At 34.1% G+C, this 23,255-nt stretch overlaps 1 protein-coding gene across 2 annotated transcripts in view; it reads left to right on the forward strand.

Moving 5' to 3' along the window:
- PCB (Pyruvate carboxylase) overlaps nt 1–21,255 on the forward strand; it is a 172,701-nt gene extending 151,446 nt beyond the window's left edge. For both annotated transcript variants that reach the window (XM_083114098.1, XM_083114099.1), the window contains exons 13-18: nt 6,992–7,241; nt 10,714–10,958; nt 12,336–12,515; nt 14,833–15,084; nt 16,166–16,309; nt 20,034–21,255. In XM_083114098.1, the coding sequence (XP_082970224.1) occupies nt 6,992–7,241; nt 10,714–10,958; nt 12,336–12,515; nt 14,833–15,084; nt 16,166–16,309; nt 20,034–20,282 (1,320 nt within the window). In that variant the 3' untranslated portion in view covers nt 20,283–21,255. The remainder of the gene's footprint in view (nt 1–6,991; nt 7,242–10,713; nt 10,959–12,335; nt 12,516–14,832; nt 15,085–16,165; nt 16,310–20,033) is intronic.
- The last annotated feature ends 2,000 nt before the right edge of the window (nt 21,256–23,255 follow it).

Raw genomic sequence — 23,255 nt, forward strand, 5'->3', positions numbered from 1 at the left:
ACATCGGATAACAAATGCAAAGCCATGTGGGATATAATCCGAAGTGTAACATGTCCACACTCAAACACAAGAAAAAACATAACATTAAATGTAAAAGGCAAAGAATTAACTAGTCCATATGATGTAGCAAATGTATTCAACACCTTCTTTATAAACTCGGTACCATGTGCTGGCCAAAATAAGAATAAAAAGATGACCAAGACAGGCGCAAAGGCTTTAACAGCTCTGAAAAATGGAAAATCAATCTTCATATCACCCATTTCTGAACTAGAATTAAGGGAAATATTCAGATCATTAAAAAACAAGCACTCATTTGGATTTGACGAAATACCAGATTTTCTGATTAAAGGTTGCTACAAACAGCTTTGTAAACCTCTGTTACACATCATAAATCATTCCTTTGAAACAGGTATCTTTCCTGACAGACTAAAAATTGCAATTGTAAAACCAATATACAAGAAAAATGATCCAAAAGATGTAGCCAATTACAGACCTATATCACGACTTTCTGTGTTCTCAAAAATTTTTGAACGTGCAATGCTAATAAAAGTTGAAAAATTCTGTGAAAAGTATTCAGTACTAAGCAAGACACAACACGGTTTTACAAAGCAAAAAAGCACAAATTCAGCCCTGATTGATCTCATTGAACAAGTAGGTGAATCACTTGATAACTGCAAACGCACACTTGGGATTTTCTGTGACCTGACAAAAGCCTTTGACTCAGTCAATCACGAAATTCTCCTAAACAAACTAGAAAATTATGGCATGCGAGGACTAGCACATAAATGGTTTAGATCATATCTTCATGAAAGAAAACAATTTGTAGAAATATGTTACTTAAATGCTGATGGAAATACAATATATAATCAATCTCCAGTTCAAAAAATAAATTGTGGAGTTCCCCAAGGCAGCATACTTGGACCTTTTCTATTCCTGCTCTACGTAAACGAAATGCCAAAACTTTTGGATGAGGCACAGGCTATATTGTATGCAGATGACACAAACATTATATTAACAGATCACTGTGAGCATGCCTTAAAAAATAAAGTAAACAACACATTGCTAAAGCTTGATAGCTGGTTTCAAGGAAATAATTTAATTCTAAATACAAGCAAAACAAATTACATAAATTTTACTGCCTCTCAAACTAAGAAACACTTAAATATTAATGTTAAGTCCCAAAATACAGACTTAATGCACGCAAAAGAATCTACATTTTTGGGTATTGTTTTAGATGAACACTTGAAATTTTCAAACCACATCGACATGCTTCAACAAAAATTAAGTAAAGTCTGCTTTGCACTGCGTGTAATGGTAAATATTACCAGCTTTTGGTCTGTCAGAAGTCTGTATGTAGCAAACTTTGAATCAGTAATAAGGTATGGAATCATGAGCTGGGGAAACAAGGCACATAGCTCCATACTCTTTAAATTACAAAAAAGAGCACTTCGAATTGTGGCAGGGGTCAATGGGAAATATTCATGCAGAAATCTCTTCCGTAACTTCCGCTTACTGACATTACCCTGTTTGTATATTTATGAATGTCTGGTATACATCAAACAAAATATTAGTACTTTCAAAACCAATGAAGATATCCATAGCCTGAACACGAGAAATAAAGATAAAATTCGAATGAAGACATGCCGTCTTACTCTCTACAAGAAGGGACCTAAAAACTCAGCAGTTGCCCTGTATAACAAGTTGCCCAGAGAGTTAAGACACGAACCCAAAGTGGAAAAGTTTAAAAACAAAATCAAAACCATGCTAATTAAACATTCATTTTACAGCATACAAGAATATACAGAGGCAACACTCATCTTTTGAAGGTCTTGTGTATCTGTAACCAGAATAAATTTTAAAAGGTATGGTTAGGTTAGTTACCATATGTGCAGAGCTTGTTGTTGCACATCAAACTGGAATTTTTCAAGTATAATATTTTATATGCAATGTATCTTATGTTAAATTTACTAAACTTTATTATCATGTATTTCTAATTCACATGTCCTATAATTCTATGTGTAACCAGAATAAATGTTAAAAGGTATGGTTAGTTACCATACATTCAGGGCTTGATGTTGCACATCAAACTGAAATTGTATAGTATAATATCTTGATATGCAAGGGTTATAATACACCAATATATATTCGTGTATCTTATGTTAAAATTACCAAATGTTATTATCATGTACTTCTACTTGACATGTCCTATACTACAGATGTACCTATTTGTACAAAATTGTAGTCCTTGGATGCAAATAAATCATATCATATCATATCATATCATATCATAATCAGTTAAGTTTACAAACTGGATAACAACTATAATTAGGGAAATTACAAACTCACAATTTTATTGAACTAGATTCACATATATGAGACAATTGCTGTTTAATAGGGATGAGATAAATTGGTATTCTTTCAGTATTGGCCAATATAGGCATATTAGTTTATATGTAAAATTACCAATTGTTTTATCGATCCGATGTGTATATATAAATATATTATAAATTAGTGCAAAATTCTGCCATTTTGTTACAATTTTTATGGATAATCTCCATACCCTACTTTATGAAAAGTAAATGTCTAAATATACAACTTATTTTGCACTGCAATCACCTCGAAACACATTTATTAAGGAAATCAGTGAACCATTCAGATTCTTCGAGGACTATTTGGAATTTTACATCGGATCGGTAGAATATTGGTTTCGGCATTAGTAAATTTCATATCGGCTCATCCCTACCGTTTAGTGTATTGTTCTGTATATACAGGTATTCTCTGTTTGGTTTTTGACATCGTCTATCCCATTTCCGTTCTTTCCAATGACAGCTTCATCAAGATAGGAATGCCCCTTGGAAACTTGCATGCTAAAGTGAATAGTCATTTATTTTCTCTTCTCGCTTCCCCCTTCTCTCATGCCTCTGAGCCCTGTGAATGCAGCACCACAGGGGCCATTCTAGTCTTGGTCAAGCTGTAAAAAATGATCAAATCATTAGAAATATTGTCCTCCCATTTCAGTTTAGGTCTTCAGCCTTATTTAATTTCCACATAACTGTGGCTTTCATTTTAATCATCAACACAACATTTTTTCAGAAATATTCGATTTGCATGAAGTACAAGATAATCTGTGATATTTGTGTACACACACATAAATCCCATGGCACAACAGTTGTTTTCATGCTAAAGCCTGCCAAATGGTTTTTCATTGAATGACAATTGTCACCACATTGAGTCCCATCACCACTATTATCTGCATTTTTTAAGCAAAGTGTACTTCTATTTCTTTGAAGTGATCATCCTCCTACTTTTCAGTCATTGTCTGGGTCAACTTAGATTATATTTTGTTTGTCGCATCATTAATTGAATCAGTTCATCATTAATCATTGTTGTGATAAACCCAAGAGGTAGAAAAGTTATGTGAATCGAAATGGAAGAAAAAAGTTTGGAATATTGTTATGTTAGACAATAGGTGATACACGGCCTTGGAATGCAACAACACATGGTATCTGTCTGTTGGATGTTCTTCTCTTTTCAACGACATATGCCACCTTGCCTATCACCTATTGCCAAACATAATAATATTCCAAACTTGTTGTGCCTAATATAACAATATTCCAATCTTTTTGGGAGGAATGTATTAAAGAGTCCTTTCTTGAATCTATATTTTCTTCAATTATTTCTCTTGTAGTCTACGGTTATTACAAGCATAAAAACACAGTTTTTTGTTGTGACGTTTCAGGAGAACACACGCTCCCTTCATCAGACATTTATTTTCAGTTTGATTAAAGATACAGTTATAACAATGGTTAAGAATTTTTTTTAAAAAAAAGAGAATCCGTTATATAGTGGATGTTGTCAATGTTACATTGTTGTAATATAGCAACTTAATGTGAAAAATAAGCAGTCTGTTTTATTTTTATTTCAGATAAAAATTTGATCACTAACTAACTAACTAACTAACTCTCTAGCCTTCTTAAACCCGAAGGTTCATGGCTGCAGCAACACAGGCCTTCCACGTTTCCCTATCTTGAGCAAGTTCTATATACTCTTTTCCATCCCTGCCGATTTCCCTTAGGTCCATCTCAACGTTGTCCCTCCATCTTCGTCTTGGTCTTCCTACAGGTCTCTTACCATCAGGTTTCCCAACAAGAATCCTGTAAACTCCTCTCTCCTCTCCCATTCGTGCCACATGGCCTGCCCACCTAAGTCTTCTTGATTTAATTATTCTAATAATATCTGGACATGAATACAAATTATGTAGTTCTAAATTATGTAACCTTCTCCACTCACCTGTCTCCTCATCCCTTTTAGGTCCAAAGATTTTCCTAAGGATCTTATTTTCAAATACTCTCAATTTATGTTCCTCTTTCAATGTAAGGGACCAAGTGTCACATCCATATAATACTACAGGCAAAATTACTGTTTTGTATATTTTAACTTTTAGTTTCTTAGATATTAAACGAGAAGACAAAAGTTTATGAAGAGAGAAGTAACATGCATTTCCTGAATTAAGCCTACTTTTTATTTCCTCTTTAATATAATTTTCATTTGTTAATATTACTCCTAAGTATTTGAATTTGGAAACTGGTTCAAACGAGTTGTTATCAATAATTAGATTTTGATTATTACCTAACACTTGGTTTCGGCCTGTAAGCATATATTTAGTTTTCTCTTTGTTAACTTCCAAACCTATCTCTTTAGCAGTTTTGAAAAATATTTTAGCATTATTCTTAATTGTATTCACATCATCCCCCAGTAAGTCTACATCATCTGCATATGCTAACAACTGAGTCACACCATTTAATTTTAGTCCTTCTTTAGTTTCTTTTACCTTCCTAACAGCATATTCTAAGGCAAAATTAAAGAGCAATGGAGATAATGCATCTCCTTGTTTTAACCCATCATGAATTGTAAATTTGTCAGACATATTAATACCCACACGAATTTTACTTTCTGTTTCAAGAAAGTAAAAAAAAATTGATCACATTATTTTTTATTTAAAAATAATAATAATTGTTATTATTATTATTATGAATCCCAAATATCATCAGGCAATTCAAAATCATCATTGCTTTCACAGTATAAGAAACTTAAAATCAAAGTTCCACTGCAGAAAAACGCTACGTTTGCTAACCAAGGCAGTCTTGGTTGTGGTACTTCAGAAAAAAGAACACCTTAACAAAGTGATGGTTCAACCATGGGTCTTCCTCAGACTAAAAAGCAAACTGAAATACAGACTGTCTTGGTCTGCATATGTAGTGTTTTTCTGCCATGGAAACAATACTTAATCGTGTTACCAAAGTTCCACTGTATGTAACACTTAATAAGTTGGACAAGCAAATTGTGATAATGGCATATCTGTGTTTAGCACCATTAAAACCAACTTTTACCACCAGTAAATCATTTTTTTGTAATATTTTAATACATTTAGCTTTAATATATGGGCAATTGGTCATTATATATCATGTAAACTATTAAAGTAAGCTTGTAAACCAGAATCAAAGTAAACTATTTAAATACTGGTTTTCATATGCCACTAATCATTCTCCATTTCACCGTTCTGATGACTGGTTTCCTCCCCTATTGTACCGCAGGGAGTGCTAGGAAGCCAAAGACAAAGTGGGTGAGGGACTATTTAAAAGAAACTCAGCCTGCATGGTTAATTACACTGCTGCAAAAACTGTTGGCGGAAAAACACCGCTTGTTTCTTTTTGCTTTGTCCGCACCATGCTTGGTTGAAGCAGCGTTGATACATAAAGGGAAATTTTCCTTCGTGAAGAGGAATCCAAGTCCAATTTTAGGTTGAAGGGAAAATTTTCTAAAAAATATAGAAATAGCTGGAAAATTTGAAGTTGTTGGACTTTAGTTTTTTTTCTTTTTTTATTATAATAATATTAATAATGATAATACTTGCATGCCTGCATTGGCAGGGTTGCTATGCATCTGGAAAACTTGGAAGACAGAAGACGAACTGTTCCTTCTTTTTAGAGAAAAATCATGAAAGTGTCAGGGAATTTTGCAGATCGTCTGGAATTTACGTGCATTTTGGAGTCTGCAAGAGAAAAAGTTGTAAAATGAAGAAGCAGTTCACTTCCACATCTGGATTCGTTTCGTGTAATTCCACTCCCAAAAAAGATTCATTTTAGAAATTTGTTTCTTTCGTTCTTATGATTCTGAGTCTTGTGCAATATTATGGTTCCTTCGAATTTCTGTAATAAACTTTCACTTTTATAATACTAGATATTAGAAAGAATATCAGAGTAACACTTGCAGTCCAGATATCTGATTGATAACTAAAGTACATTGACAATATGATCATAATTATCGGAAAGGTTTGCGAAGATGAGTTTATCGTCTATTATTTTATGGAACTTAGTCTTGTTGGCATTTCCTATAGAATTCCTATGCAACAAAATTTCTCTAGATGCTGCTTGCTTATAAATGTAAGCAAGAAAGCTGCATTTTCTACGACTCTATAAATCTACCAGGAAATGAAAAGTTGTGTATGGTTTATGAACTTTTTCTGTTGTTTTTACATTGTGAAGATCTGTTATGGTGAAATAATGTACCTCTGTTACCTTAGCCTGATGGCTAGATGCACATGATTGTAGCACCCAATACATTTGATGCCGATTGTAATTCTACATTTTACTCTTTGAATTTTCATGTGTTGTTGTGTATGTAGAAGGAAATTGGCTAAAAAAAAAAGTTGTGAAAGTGAATATTCATAATAATGAATGGTTTATATATGTAATTGAAAAAACAAGGTTCAAAAACAAAAATTACGATGATAAACATGTCTGGAAAATTTTCATTTTTGGACTGGAAAGGTCAGGGAATTTCGTAATCAAAAAATCGTAGCATCTACATCTACATGGGATGTAGAACAAATATATGCCATAAATAAGAATTGTTGCAGTATACTACTTAAAATTTTCAGGATACTCCCCTGGACAAGTAAGATGAACCAGTAATGAAAATCTCTTTACAGGATATGGCTGGTTTACTAAAACCTGCTGCCGCTAAACTGCTCATAACTGCACTCCGTGACAAGTATCCTGACATTCCAATACATGTCCACACGCACGACACAGCAGGAGCTGGTGTGGCAGCCATGTTGGAATGTGCAAAGGCTGGAGCTGACGTTGTCGATGTTGCTGTCGATTCCATGTCGGGAATGACATCTCAGCCCAGTATGGGAGCCCTAGTGTCTGCAGCCAAAGGGACAGAATTAGATACAGGTATAGTAATTCAGTGTATCAACTTTAAATAGCATCAATGTAAATTTTATTACCAGTATCTTTCTGCAGTCTCTGCATGATATGAGTAGGGACTTTAAGTTTCCAGCAAACACTGTAAATGTTGGTATGCTAAATACATTTGTGTGTGTTATATGTGTAATAAGTCTTAAAATACTATGATTTGTTGTCTTTTGTGATTTGTAGCGTTTCTTGTAAATGTCCTCACTTTATATAATATCCCATACAGCACAAATCTCCAAGAGACATCCATAGAATATCCACAATGTCCAGATCAGATCCATGGACATTGTGGATATCCCATGGATATCCAATCCAACACAGAATGTCCAAAACATATCCTTTGTGGACATCTCATGGATGTCTACTGGACATTCCAGGATATCCTATGGATATCCAGAATTTTGGCACAAATATCCATTAGATATTTCCTGGATATTTGGGTGCTGTATGTAGCAAAAAATAAGATTAAATGTAAATTTTCAGCTGTGTGTCCTTAAAATTTTGTCTTGGTTTTAGGTGTAGGGTAGTTTCTCATATTTTTGTAGATTGCTACTTTTCTTTAGCATTCAATGTTAATTGATCATAATCATTGTCTAGTACTTTTAACTATTCTTATTGTAATACTACTTTTCAAGAGAACACCTCTTTTGTCTTCATTTGAAGTTTTTTTTTTATGCAGTAGAGATTAATCTATATTTTATTGGTAGAGTTACTGATGATATAATTTTATTAACCGAATATAGGAATCTTATTTTTGATTACTATTTCTTTCTTTTTGTGTGTGTGAGGGAGCTTTAGGACTTTCTAGAAATAGCCTGCCTGTAATATAGTACAAAATATTTTTATGTTTATAAAAGAAATTCATATGCCATAGTTTAATAAAGTAAATGTCTAAATATATAGTTTTGTTTTTCAGAGAAAACTCATTGCCGTTACCTGGTGACATACATTAAATAAATAGAACCTTTCATGTCCTTAAAGGAGCATTTGGGTCATTCAACAAGAAGTGGTCCTACTCTATGTTAATAACAAAATTAGTTAATATGGAAATTATTATTGTTTATAATTGCATTAAGGTTTAGATGTTTTTTATAGTACGATTTCTCTTTAGCCTCAAAATAGGCCTCAGTTTCGGCCATTACCTCTTCATCAGTGCTAAATTTCTTTCCAGCGAGCATTCTTTTAAGGTCTGCAAACAGGAAAAAGTCACTGGGGGCCAGATCTGGAGAATATGGTGGATGGGGAAGCAATTCGTAGTCTAATTCATATAATTTTGCCATCGTTTTCATTGATTTGTGACACGGTGCATTGTCTTGATGAAACAGCACTTTTTTCTTCTTCAAATGGGGCCGTTTTTTCGTGATTTCATCCTTTAAACGCTCCAACAACGCTATGTAATAATCGCTGTTGATGGTCTGGCCCTTTTTGAGGTAATCGATGAATATAATACCATGCGCATCCCAGAATACTGATGCCATAACCTTGCCAGCCGACTGTTGCGTCTTTCCACGCTTTGGATTCGGTTCATCACGTGCAGTCCACTCGGCTGACTGTCGATTGTACTCTGGAGTGTAGTTATGGAGCCATGTTTCATCCATTGTATTATATCGACGGAAAAATTTGTGTTTATTACGGTTGAATATCGCTAAACATTGCTCCAAATCATCAAAACGTTGTTGCTTTTGATCGATTGTGAGCACGTGCGGCACCCATTTTGCACACAGCTTTCGCATGTTCAAATATTCATGCACAATATGTCCAACACGTTCCTTTGATATTTTTAAAGTCTCAGCTATCTCGATCAACTTCACTTTACGATCATTTAAAATTATTTTGTGGACTTTTTTGATGTTTTCGTCGGTAACAGCCTCTTTGGGGCGTCCACTGCGTGCATCGTCTTCGATGCTCATTTCGCCTCGTTTAAATTTCGCAAACCACTTCTCAACGGTTGATTTTCCTGGTGCAGAGTCCGAATAATGTTTATCAAGCCAAGCCTTGGCTTCAACAGTATTTTTTTTCGCCAAAAAGCAATGCTTCCTTAACACACGAAATTCTTTTTTATCCATTTTTTCACAATAACAAAAGCTGCTTCACTCACAATGCTATATCTCACGAACTAATTATCCGGCAGCTGTGAAATTTATACATGTATCTTTTGAAGGTTAGTACTAAGTAAAAATCACATGGATTTAATTCTAGTAACGCCATCTATGAGTCAACCTACGAACTTTTCAGCCCAACTGTTATATATATATATATATATAACATATATGTATACATAATGAAATAAAAAGGTTTACCTATAAATTATTGAACATAGGTATGTAATGTTTGTTGCTTTTGTCTTTTGTACATATATATATTCAGTAAACTGGAACAATGAATAACATAATAATAATAATGAAGTGAAAAAAATAAGTTGCTAAATGTTACAGTGAGTATTTTTATGATTGAAAGTTGCTCGTGATTAAATATTTCACTTATATTTTGCCATCATAATCAAGTTTTTTTAAAATTTGTTAGCAGACACCACAAAGTACTTCATAATTCTGTAAAATCAGTTCATTATGAATATTTGAATCCAATCTCGTGTCTTGAACCTTAAATTTTGTGTGTAAAACGACACACACGTAATGTTGGAATGCCCCATTTGCAATCTTATATTGAATCGACAGAATATAGTGAAACACCGATTTTGCGTTTTTAAGGAGATCAAGATGGAAATAATAAAAATGTAAATATGTAACACACAGTTTTATTCAGATCATGATGATAGAATTCATAAAATAGGGAAAATGCAAAATTTGAGAAAATAAGTCAAGACTTCACTATATCGGAGTGTCTGTAAATTTTAAATTAGTTTTCCATAAATTTTAAATTAGTTTTCCATAAATTTTAAATTAGTTTTCCATAAATTTTAAATTAGTTTTCCATAAATTGTAAATTAGTTTTCTGTAAATTTTAAATTAGTTATCCGTAAATTATGTATTGGTGCTTTATCAGTAAATACAGTGGAACTCAAATTTTATATTTCTGGATTTAAGTTTTCTGCATTATACATTTAATCAAAATGGTTACAACATAGCAAAATGTTGTAAATATTCCCCTGATTGAATTTTTCAACCTGTTCCAAGTGGCTCCAGCACCCACCCAGCATCGTATAAAGTGGGTACCTGGAGGAAACTCTGGGGGGGGGGGGGGGGTAAAAAGGCAGCCAGGGGCATGGTGCTGATCACATCACCCCCAGCTTGGCACAGGCGAGCACTTTACTTTTTACTTTACTTTTTTTTAAGTTTTCCAGCTTGGTGCCCTGAAAAAACGTAAAATCAAGGTTCCATTATTTTATATTGGTCCATCGCTAATATTTCACAAACATTTACAATTCCTCAGTGTTTGTTTCATTCTTAATGGTAATGAATAAGTTGTCATAATGAATATCTTATGTTCATAGGCTTAGAATTGAGCAGCATCAGTCAGTATTCAGCTTATTGGGAGCAGACAAGGACTTTATATGCCCCCTTTGAATGTGCAACAACAATGAAATCCGGGAATGCTGATGTATACCTGAATGAGATTCCTGGTGGCCAGTACACAAACCTACAGTTCCAAGCCTTTTCTCTGGGTCTAGGAGACATGTTTGAAGATATCAAGAGGGCATACAGGGAAGCTAATCTATTGCTAGGGGATCTTATTAAGGTAAGATTGTAGAAGTTGTACCGGTTTATATTGTGTCTATTTACACCTTCCATGTACACTCCCATACATTTTTTAAGTTTGTCGCTAGGTTAAAAAAAAATGTGCAATATATAACAGTAATAATTGGGTATTTTTCATATCATGACATACCATCCATTTCCCTTTAGATACATGGAGGTTTATTCACATTATATTATTTACAGAAGAAGTTATAATTTGGCGTTAATCAGAAAATCCCCATCTCAGTGTACCCTGTCCCCTCGTCCTGAAGAGAGCGTGTAGACTCGTGTAGCCACTAACTTCAATTAAAAAAAAAAACCCTTCATTGCCAAAAAAAGTGGCCGAAGTTATGTGTGTTCTTGTACCCAGTTTCCCACATGAAGTTGACTATTGAAATAATGAAAATATAACGTGTGTGTATTATGAGAAAGAAAGTTAGAGTTCCCGTCAGTTCACATGAAAGCCACTCTTTCAAAGAAAAAGATTCCTCTTCACCTTCCTATTATAGGTCCTGCTAGCCTCCCTGATAGTTCAGTGGTATTGTCGTCGTCTTGTAATATAGGGGTCCTGGGTTCGATTCCCCGGTGAAGGCACATAGTGGTTCAGATCCCACTTTAAACTGTAGGTCCAGTCCCAATTAGCCTTACTGTGCATAAAATGGACTTAAAACACCAAATCAATCGATCAATCAATTATATGTCCTGCTAATGACTCAAAACATGTTACTGGAATCTTCTGCTGGTAGGTTGTCCAGTGTCCCAACGGCCAAGAATTACAGAAATACACAGATATTTCATGTCTAACATAAAAAGGATCAAGTAATGATCTCGTTATTACAAAGTAGAATTTTATTTGCCAACAGAATAGATTAATGAACTCTTTAGGCACTTGTTTAAATATATTTTTTAAATTACCAGTAAACACTTAAATGTTGGCAAATTGTTTTCTTAACCGCAATTGTATTATAATTAATAATGTTAATTAAAACTGTACCTGCAATAACTGAACTTCTTTACACTCAGCTTATCAAAATAATTCATTTACTTTTGTCAAGAGCTATGAACACAATGGAATGTTCATAATTTTAGAGAAAAACTTGCACGAATTTTGTCAAATTAAGTAAATAAAGAAGTTCACAAATTGCAAATGTAGTTTTTATCAATATTTTTCGGTATTGTAAGTTTCCAAAAAACATTTTTACAAAAGTAGAAAAATTCGAAACCTTAGTGAAGGTGATCCTGCTCACAATACTCAGCATATTAAAATTGCAACGGAACTGGACAAACCAGTATGGTTAGTCATATCTCATCTCATTGTGAACACAACTTCTCTCTGTGTATTGTATACATGCTAACTTACTCTTTTTTTCCCCTGAAGGTAACGCCATCATCGAAAGTAGTTGGAGACTTGGCCCAGTTCATGGTGCAAAATAAACTGTCCGCGAAAGATGTTGAGGAACGTGCAGAAGAACTTAGTTTCCCAAAATCTGTTGTAGAGTTCCTTCAGGGTCAAATTGGAGAGCCATACGGAGGTTTTCCAGAACCCTTTAGGTCAAAGGTAAGATTCTCGGGCATCGAGAAACGTGTGCAAAGGGCTGTAGCTCTCTGCTGGAAACAGAACTTTCATATTTTGTGCATGTAGTTTCATTGTACACATTTTGTTACTGTTGGAGACTGATAGTGAAACAGACCTAACTACTAGATTGTTATTTGGGTCTTTCACATCAACACTAGAATTTAAATTCCATACAGTGTTAGTAAGGAAAATGCCTTAATAACCCTCTGTGTAAGAAATTCTATGGATGGCCTTGGTAACAGTCATTATTAATGACTAGAGTGCGGATTTTGCATATTTGCATATTTTATTGCGGTCCTCTAATTAATATGCAACCGGGTTCTAAAGTTGTTTCAGAGCATTCCGAACTGAAGTAGGGGCCATTTTAAAGTGCATATAAATGCATGTTTAAGGCATTTGTGCATATTTACTGCGTAAGTGCATATAAATGCGTGTTACGTGAAAAAATCATGAAATTGATAGTTTTTTTTAAAATATATTTGTTTACTTGGTTAATGTTTCCCTTCGATTGTGACGCAACTGGAGACAGAAGGAATGTCTGTGTGTTCTGCTCTCACTCTTTGGGAAAATGTCGAGAAAGAAATTGTATCCGTTCCAACATCAGTGGGGAGAATTATTGCAGAAAAGACAGATAAAGTGTTTTTAAAGAACCCAGGTTTGAATTTTTTGTGCAGAGTGAAAGCTGTGCTACAAGGTGAATCAACAGAACTATTACAAGGTCTCACGCCAGAGGACATAGCTGCATTGAAATATTGTCCAGTGACAAGTTGTAGTGTGGAGTGCACCTTTTCTTCATAGAAGGATATACTAACTGATAAACGGAAAAATTTCACTCTTACCAATTGTGGTGCACTGCAATTTACATATATTCAAAACTACTTAACAAATTTCGTTATATTGTGTTTAACAACTGGAAATAGTAAATTCAATTTAATACAAGATTTTGCAACCTTACTTGACATGGAAGCTGTTGTTACTTCGTCTTTACCTTCAATGGTCACTATGTGTGTGTAGTACTTTAAAAAATAAATGTATTTCAAGGAATGTTTTTTATGTCTATATTTTTCCTTTAGTGCATAATTTGCATATTTGAGTGCATATTTTACTTGTTTTTAGTGCATAGATGCATGCATATTTTCCACTTTTTAGTGCATATTGATCCGCACTCTATTAATGACTATGGAATGGATTTGAAGATGCAGCATCTTTTCAAAAGTATAGCTGTATTCATACTGATCGTTTGAGATTAGGACATGAAATCAAGTAAAATGAACACACTTCGTTGCACCTTTTCGTGAGATTAGCACATTTATCTCCTTTTTACTCCCTCTTTGATGCTTCAACACCCATTTTCCTTCCCTTTTTTTTCATGTTTTTTCAAAAAATTTGACAGAAAAATAAATTATTTTTCACTCTTCTTGAGCAGCTATATAAAATCTTATAGTCTCACTTTGTAGAGCAGAACGAGAGCTATAAAATGGTATAATATAATCATTGCAGCCCAAATAGTTCCCAAGATAATGTAGCAAAACCCGCGAGAGAAAACACAAACTTCTACAAAACCCATTCGGCAGAACCACAGTTCTCTACGCGGTCCGCGCGCATTATATACAGAAGGCGCAGAAAAAGAGAGCATTAAATAAAGGCATTTTATCATCACCTTTTCTTTTTTTTTACACCTTTTTGAAAACATTTTCAGAACCTTTTATTTTTCCCCTTTCTTGACCATAATTTTGCACCTTAAAATCCTTTATCATCACATTTATGCACAGCTCTAGCAAAGGCATTTCAATAGCCACCTAGGGACTTTTAATGCCAGGGGAATTTAATCGACCACCTTTTTAAAATGCTGGGGGAATTTAATCGACCACCTTTTTAAAATGCTGGTAACTATTGAAACTGGTTCTGTCAATCACATGGTAATATGACCGTGCCAAGCTGGGGAATTACATATTTCCAGTTTGTACTAGTCTTGCCTGAAGAAGCCCATAGGGATGGACAGATTCCATGGTGCTCTGTATCCATGCAACTTAGTGCAAAATTATTATTTTTATAATTTTGTAGACATAATTCATCCTATTTTTGCAAGTAGAAGTCTAAACCCATGGTATTTACCTGCTTACACACATTAATTAAGGAAGTTAATGAATCATTCATTTTCTTGAAGAGATATTTGCAATTTTATATCAGTATCACTCTATCCATAATAGTGCATGCCATTAGATTGCATCAAAAACTATTTTTATTATATTTGTAATTATTCATTATTTTACGTGTAATTATGCATTTAATATTGCAGGTACTTAAGGATATGCCTCGCATTGATGGACGACCAGGTGAAACCATGCCTCCGATGGATTTGGAGAAAATTAGAAAGGATCTCACAGAGAAACATGCAGATCTCGACGTGGACGACAAAAGCGTTGTCAGTTATGCCTTATACCCGAAAGTGGCAGACGAGTTCTTTGAGTTCCGTCACAAATATGGTCCAGTAGACAAGCTTGACACTAGGATATTCCTTGTTGGTCCAAAAGTTGGTGAAGAATTTGAGGTAAGTCATTTAAATTAAATTAAACACATTTGATGTAACTTTCAGTGGTGCACTAACATGTTTTAATGCTTAATTTTTTCACCATTATACAGAGCAATGTGTGTTTGCATTATCGGCAAGGGAAGCGCTCAAGGCCGTATGTCGGCACTGTAGACTGTCAGTGAATCAAGCATGCAAGTTTCTGTAACACGAGTGATTTATTTACTTAACAATTTATGAAAGAAGGTGCTGAAACTGGCCGCCTTCTTTGTCCACACATATTTGACACCTCTTGATGAAGTTACTCATAACTCGCTGCAGTTCCCGTTGATTAATGTTTGTAATTTCTGGCGGATGTTAAGTTTCAGGTCTTCCAGGGTGTGTTGATGTGACTTATATATTGCATTTTTTAATCTACCCCAGAGATACAGAGTGGATTGTTTGATGATATGGAACTTTTACACCCGGGAATCTTGTTTCAAATCACCTTTGAACTTCACATTCTGATTGAGTTAAGACATATGAATCATAAATAAATATACGCTGTGCAATAGAAAACATTTTCTGAGCCATAACACACTTTGTCCTAAGGGAAGTGTACCTGAAGCTTGGTAGAGAAAGGAAATGCATTCAATTTTTATTTTTATTTGTGCTCTGCTTTTGAACATGCTTGATTCAAAGTAAGTCAGATATGATTATCCTGCCACGTAATTTGTTTTTAATGCAATTAATAAAATATATCCCATAATATATAACTTTTACAGAAAATGTTCAGTGAAAAAGAGCATGCAGTGTTCATGAAGACATTTTCCACCAAAAGTATTTTACTATAGAGATAAATAAAGCTAATTACGTACAATGTTTCTGTTTTTACAGTGTCAACTGTCTTAGTTGCATAGTGTATGTTATGAACATACTGTAGTTTGACATAAATTTTGTTAATGTAGGAACTAAGAATTAAGAGTTAATAACGAACCTGCACATTCTAAATTATTACGGAGCATACCAAACAAATACATTTTTTTAGGAGTTTGCAAATGAATATGTTGTTCTGTAGTCGGCACTTATGCAACTATATTTATTTTGAAATTCATTCTCCCAGGTGACCATTGAGAGGGGGAAGACCCTTGGTGTTAAGGCTCTTGCTATGTCTGAGGACTTGACCAAGAATGGTGAGAGGGAGGTTTTCTTTGAAATGAATGGCCAGTTGAGGTCTGTCTTAATCAAGGACAAAGAAGCTATGAAGGTAAGTGTGAAAATAGTCCTAATAACACATTAAATGTTTCAATTTGTATATCTCTGTATTAAGGGATTAGTTTTTGCTAAAACATCCTTTGTTATTTAGAAAATTATCTCGGCTGTTTGCGAGATAATGTACCTTTCCTTTTTATTGTCGGAAGTGTTTTCACAGCATGGGGGTCCCAGGTTTGAATCTCGGCCTGGTCATGTGTTCTCAGTATCATCATATCTTCACTCATTCTTTTCATCATTATTAGCCAGAAGTGGCACAAAAGGGATGCTAAAATAAAATTAAAAACCAAATCAAACATTTTTATCCTGACATCTTCAAAGAGAGGCATGTTCCAATTTATCTGAAAACTTATAAAACTTGTAAACAACTTTATAATGTTAATCAGTAATAGCTGAAAGCAAGTAAAACACTGAAATTGCTGACCAATATAAAATAATATAAATATAATATAATATAAAATAAAACACTATAAATGTGACGTTTCAACCTTATAGCAAGGTCTTGCTCAGACTCTGAACCAAACTAAAGAACATTTAAATTTTACAATAAAATCTGCTTCGGTCAGCATTTTGAGCGTTATATTACACATGGAAACAAGGCTAAATAGTCTTACCATTGAAAACAAGTGTTGTCGTGCAATGCTTGTGTCAACTTTCAGTATCTCCATGCTAGTTGTTGGTATGTATCTCTAAAACTATCGGAGCTATAAAGAAATTTGTTAGATTGATTGATGCTTTAAGTAATAGCTCAACACAGTATACAAACCACTTGATGAGCCTGTCTGCCTGTGAGACATTAAAAATCAATCAAAAGTGATCAAAACTAGCAAAGTGTCAAAATTTATAATTCTTAGAGGCATATATTTTTGGTAAATAAAAAACCAAAATTTCGGTACGAAAACAGTCAATTTCGATAAATAAAATAAAATTTTGGTGTTATAGAGGTGAGAAAACAGATCAAAAGCAGTATATAAAATGACATGTTGGTTTTAAAATTGTGAATATAATCCAAAATTTGATTTAAAAGCTGCACTTATTACAATTATAAACATAACCGTTCTAATACTACATTTATGTAGTTACCAGAGTATTAAGCTTATTCCTGTACATAGGGGGTCGGTCCATTCTTGCTTCTCAAATATTTACAGCAGAATTAATCAATTTTCCATGAATTGCATAATTCGCAGAATAAGTTAAACTTCAGTAAGTGTTGCGTTGGTAAATACACTCTAAATTTCGTGTATAAGAGTATTTTGCATTTTGCAGTTCGTTTCGCTTCATTTCGTGACAAAACAGGGTAGTAAAATGCACCTCACACGTTTCAGAAACATTAAAAATTAACATTAAATGTGTTATTTCACATTTCATGTTTTTGTCAAAAACGAAATATGCATGCCCCTAATAATTCTACAATTGAAAACCTAGCAAATGCTAATTAAATGTGAAATAAATTATCTTGAATTTCCCATCTGTCTATCTGTGTGAGCCAAGCAAGTGTCAACAATCAATACATTTTTAATGCTGCGATATCTCTGAACTATGAAAGCTATAAATATGAAATTGTTGATTTGAAAGCACATGAATTAGCAAATTGATTTGATATTCATATTCTTGATCAAGCTGTTCATTTATGTGTTTTTATGCACAATCAGAAGAAACTGATACAAAATCAGTACTCAGATCTACTAAAAATGAAAACTTATAATGCAGTGGATGGAAACAATTTACATAATACCAACTTAATGTGTTTATATGTCAGACCACAATTGATATATCTTAATTTTACCCTATTATAAATGTTATTTGTTGATACTGATGAGAGTTTCATGATAAAATAGCAATGGGAAATGTTCCTGGAGCAGTTATTAAGTCACAAGTTTGATGTTTCAGTCTGCTCAGAAATAAAGTTTTGAAGCAGGTTAAAAGAATGAGTGGGAGGAAGATAAAAAATGCTAGTCTCCAGGCAGGTGCGATTCGGTGGAATCCCGACTTTACAATCCCGGAGTTTGCCGTCGTCTGTGGCAGAGTAATTAGCACAGTGTGCTACGATGCCAGGTGTCCCAGGTTCGAACCTGGGCATGGGTGTTCTTTATGTGAGTGTCCCTTCATCGTGTAATCAATCATCCTCATGCGAAGTAAAATAAACCCAATTAATTGATCAACTTTCCCAGATTTTACATTTTTCTGCATTACAAATTCAATCTTGATAGTGCCAACATAACAAAATGTTACAAAATTTTCCCGGATTTTATATTTTCAGCAATTTTTTTTAGTGTGGTCTCCTGAAAAACATGAAATAGAGGTTTCACTAAAGTGCTGCAAAACCTGTGTTCTAATTGGTGTTTCAATGTATTTGTTCCTTTGTTTGATTCATTATTCATCCTCATTGTAGTGTGTACAAATCCCTTTTACATCATTTAATCATAGTTTATCATTGTGATTAGCGTAAAGAGGCAGAAAAGCCATGTAAAAATAGAAAAGTATAGAAAGGAAATAGGGCAGTGGTACCACTATATGAAAGTGTTGGTTGGATTTTTTAACCAAGACTGGCCGATACTTTTCCAGCAGTTGGTATCTGTATTTCATGGGTTCTGTAAAAATGCCACATGCCATTTCTTTGGAGTCTATCCTAGACATTATGCAACATTTTAAGTTTTCATTTATTTTGCACCAATATTGTGTGAAAAACTAGATTTTGTGATCACACAACAGGTATTTTTAATATTCATGTCATTCTTGAATATTTGGGGCAAAACTCTGGTAAATTCATACTTATAATTGGAATGAAATATTCACCCACTGATATTAATCAAATAATCAATATTAGGGATGGGCTGATATGAAATTTTAGCCGTTACCGATAAAGTACTGATACCGATAACAGATATTCTACTGATCCGATGTAAAATTCCAAATGGGTTCACTGGCCTCCTTAATAAATGTATGTTACCAGATAAACCAAACTTTTGCAATGAAAGAGAAGCTGTCTATTTAGACATTTACTTTAAAAAAAAAATGTGGGTTAGAGATTATATGTTTATGTCCATGAAAATTATAACAAAATGGCACAATATTGCATTAAATTTTAAGACATTCATAGATATGTCAGATCGGTAAAATAATCTGTAGTTTTACTGATAAACTGATACACCGATATCCCTATGATTGGCAGATACTGATAGATAGAGCCCGGATGTTCAGGCACTGAAATGTATTAAAAATGGCAGACAAAAAGGCAACGAAAAATTGAAAAAAAGGCAGTCAAGTTCCAGAAAGAGGCAGTGAAAATTGAAGAAGAGGCATTATAAATTGAAGAGAAGGACTTAAATTCTTCTTAAATCTTTAAAAATGTATTTACAAATAATTATTTCAATAACATTTTAAAAAATGCCTTGTCGGAATGACAAAAGAGGCAAAAATGTTTGAAAAAGGCAGCGTAAAGTGAAATAGGCAAAAAAAGGCAACATAAAGTATTGTTCAGAATGTTAAGAACCTTCGGATCGGTGTACTTTTGTGTTCATTTTTTTTCTACCAGCATCGGAAACGAATAGGCATTTTGCCTAAAATCCAGGCTCTACTGATCATTTATTTGATATTTTGAACAACATTTTTTTAATTGTTATGGTATCTGTTCAAGGAGTTATCGGCTTAGCTCCAGTAGAAGTACTAAATTTTGGAAAGCAATGCATCATGTAAGATAACACACACAATTTTTCTAGGAGCTGCACGTGCATCCCAAGGCACAAAAGGGTGTGAAGGGTTCCGTCGGAGCTCCAATGCCAGGAGAAGTGATTGAAATTCGAGTGAAGCCGGGAGATAAGGTAGAGAAGGGAGCACCTCTCGTTGTGATGTCGGCGATGAAGATGGAAATGGTAGTGCAGTCTCCCGTCTCTGGAGTCGTGAAATCCGTGGACATTGCCGTGGGAATGAAGCTTGAAGGAGACGATCTGCTCATCACAATCGAGTAAACATACACATTTAGTGTGATCTCCTTTCTTGTCTTTACAACAAGGTAAAGATCTAGGCAAGAAGTCAAGTGCAGAAATACAAAAGGCATAGCTTTTGTTATAGCGTACCAGGTAATCTGCCATTTCAACTTGTATTATAGCGTGTAAATAGAATGAACTGTGATGGTTTTTTGTGAATATAAATTCTTGAAAAGAGTTTTTTTTTATGTTGAAGATTTATTTTTTACAGAGGAATATATATATATATATATATGTATGTAAATGTTGTTAGCAATTGTCAATATGTTATTAAATTGTTGAACCAATTTGTGTGCGTGTGCTGTGTACTTCATGGTTACAACTCAAGAATGAATGTTTTGTACATGTACAATAAATATTGTGTGCTTTTAGATGGAGGAACTGTGCCAGTCGTGTAAACTAAAGTGAAAAGCTTCTTTTTTGCTACTTTTCAAGTTTTCAGTTATAATTTCAGTGGTACAATTATATAATTGTTGGACATTTATTGTTGATTGTGCAAATGTGTGGTTAATAGAGAGATTTGTGTGAAAGGTAAGTTCAAAGATAAAAATGAACTAGTACCAGTCAATTACTTTTACCCTTTGGTGAAAAAAACCTATACAGTTCCATCCGCTCTGCAATATTATTCAATGGATGTTAGTGAAGGGGTATTATAACGAAAGATAGAGGCCTAGTGAATTTGTTCAACTTCCTTGTCACTGCTTAGTTTACTGTGTATGTCTCCTTAAGAGCTCTCGCCTATCTGAATGGTTTGTGATTTTGCCTGGAGAACAAAAAGTAATGACTCTGGTCACAAAAGGAAGAGCAGTTACAGGACTTGATGTGATGACCACACATCATCTGGTGAAAAGTAGATTCAGGTCCTCAAAAGGTCTGTTGTGCCATGGAGGTATAGTTTGTGTTTTCGTAACACTGAGAACTGTGTACTCAGGAGTCAAAGTATGTAAAGTAAAAAAAGTAAAGTGCTCCCCTGTGCTATGCCCCACACCATGAAGATGTACAGGGGGTGTGAGATTAGGGCCCCACACATTCTTGATCACGGCCAAAGGTGGGGGTGATGTGATCAGCACCACACCCCTGGCCGTTCCCCCCCCCCCCTTCCCCCCCGGAGTTTCCTCCAGGTACCCACTTTATATGAATCTGGGTGGGCGCCGGAGCCTCTGAACAGGTGGAAAAATTCCCAGTTCTCCCCTGCTGGGGATCGAGCCCGGGTCTCGATGATGCCCTAATGACTGAACTACCACGGCTCGTAGACAAAGTATGAACATAATTATATTCATAAAAATGAACCACACTTCATATATTTTTATTGGTTCTAGGTATTGTATCCTACTTGTTCATCGTAGAAAATTTCATTATTCCAATATGATTCAGACAGTTTTAAATATGAATTTGAGCTTTGCGTTATATAAATTAGGAGCCCAATGTTGCTTATGATAAATATATATTTATAATTTTAAAAAATACAGTGCCACTATCAGAAAGTCATCTATCCTTGTTCAAAAGATTATCAATGACCTAATCATATTATTATGAATGAAATAAATTGTGCAGTTCATTGTAAGAGTTTAATTAATTCTGCAAAATTGAATTTATTGTTTTTATTCATACAACTCAATATTTTTTTTACATGTAATTTGCATCCATATCAGCTAGTTACAAGGAGTATTATGTAATTCATAATTATCAAATTGAATTGAATCAAATTTATATAAATGTTCCACAAGAGAACTGGTGAATGAAATCTCCCCAAAAGGAATGCTGTGCATGGTAAATTGATTATCCATTTATTTATATTTTTAAATTTTTACTAGTGTTGGGATTTATGAACAATCAGGCTCTGACAATAAATTTACAGTGAAGGCCTAAATAAAAATGTATTTTTAACTGTGCAAATTATTCAGAAATGAATTTTGAACAAAATGAGAGTATTTAATTTATAATTTTGTCAAAATATGAACACTTGTGAACATGATGCACAATGCAATGCACAAAAAATAAACTTTCATAGCATAATTTAAGTTGTCGACCTATTTCAGCTGACTTGGAGCTACACATAATCAAAGTAAAATATGAAACAAAGAGTTACATTTCGACAAGCAGATAACTAAAACTTAATATACTGATTATTAATATTGTTATTCTGTAAATTGGTTATAGAGTAGTAAGTGATATATCTAAATGTTTGAAAGTGGACTATTGTTTTCACTCAGTGGCTCAAAATTTTTTTTTGCATATTAACTTCAAGTTAATCTGGAGTTTGCACAATAGCTAGGAGATACGAAAAATTATTATGTTTAAATTCATATATATGGTTTAAATCTATTCTTACACAATAATATAATAATTGCATGTGTCTTTTGCAAAAAAAAAAAAAAAAAAAAAACTTTAGTTTATTCACTTGTTAATTTTAGTGACTCATTTTTGTGAATGGTGACAATGACTCACTGAAATGAATATGCGAATATAATTCTTGTGGGGGAGGGGGGCAAAAGACAGTTGGAATAATTATACAGTGCATCAAATTCCTTGCGAGGCCGAGAGATCGGGAGAAGTGTGGCAAGTGGCGCTAGCGTTGATGCCAACATTTTCAACCAGTAACGTCCCGCTTATTTATATGGACATGTCTTTAGCATGCAGATATTTATATTAATATTGCAACACTAGCAGTAACCTGTGTTATAAGAGTTGTTCAAAGTGATGTCCACCTACATTCATACATTCCTGGCATTGTTTCATGAAATTTAAGATTGTTTGGAGAGCATTCTAACGCTGCCCCAATTTTGTCTAGTTTTTGTTCGGTTGGAATCAGTCGTTTTTGCTTAGGGGTTCTAAAATTTAACGATCCAGTTTCTCGTAATTTAAGGATAAGATGTCTAACAGTCTCTCGACCTGGAGGTGAAACGTCAGGGAATTTCTGTGCAAATTGTCTACACACGTCTCGACACGAGTCTG

Source organism: Lepisma saccharinum, chromosome 28 (genome assembly GCF_977018435.1).
Source record: "Lepisma saccharinum chromosome 28, izLepSacc3.1, whole genome shotgun sequence".
Taxonomy (NCBI): Eukaryota; Metazoa; Arthropoda; class Insecta; order Zygentoma; family Lepismatidae; genus Lepisma; species Lepisma saccharinum.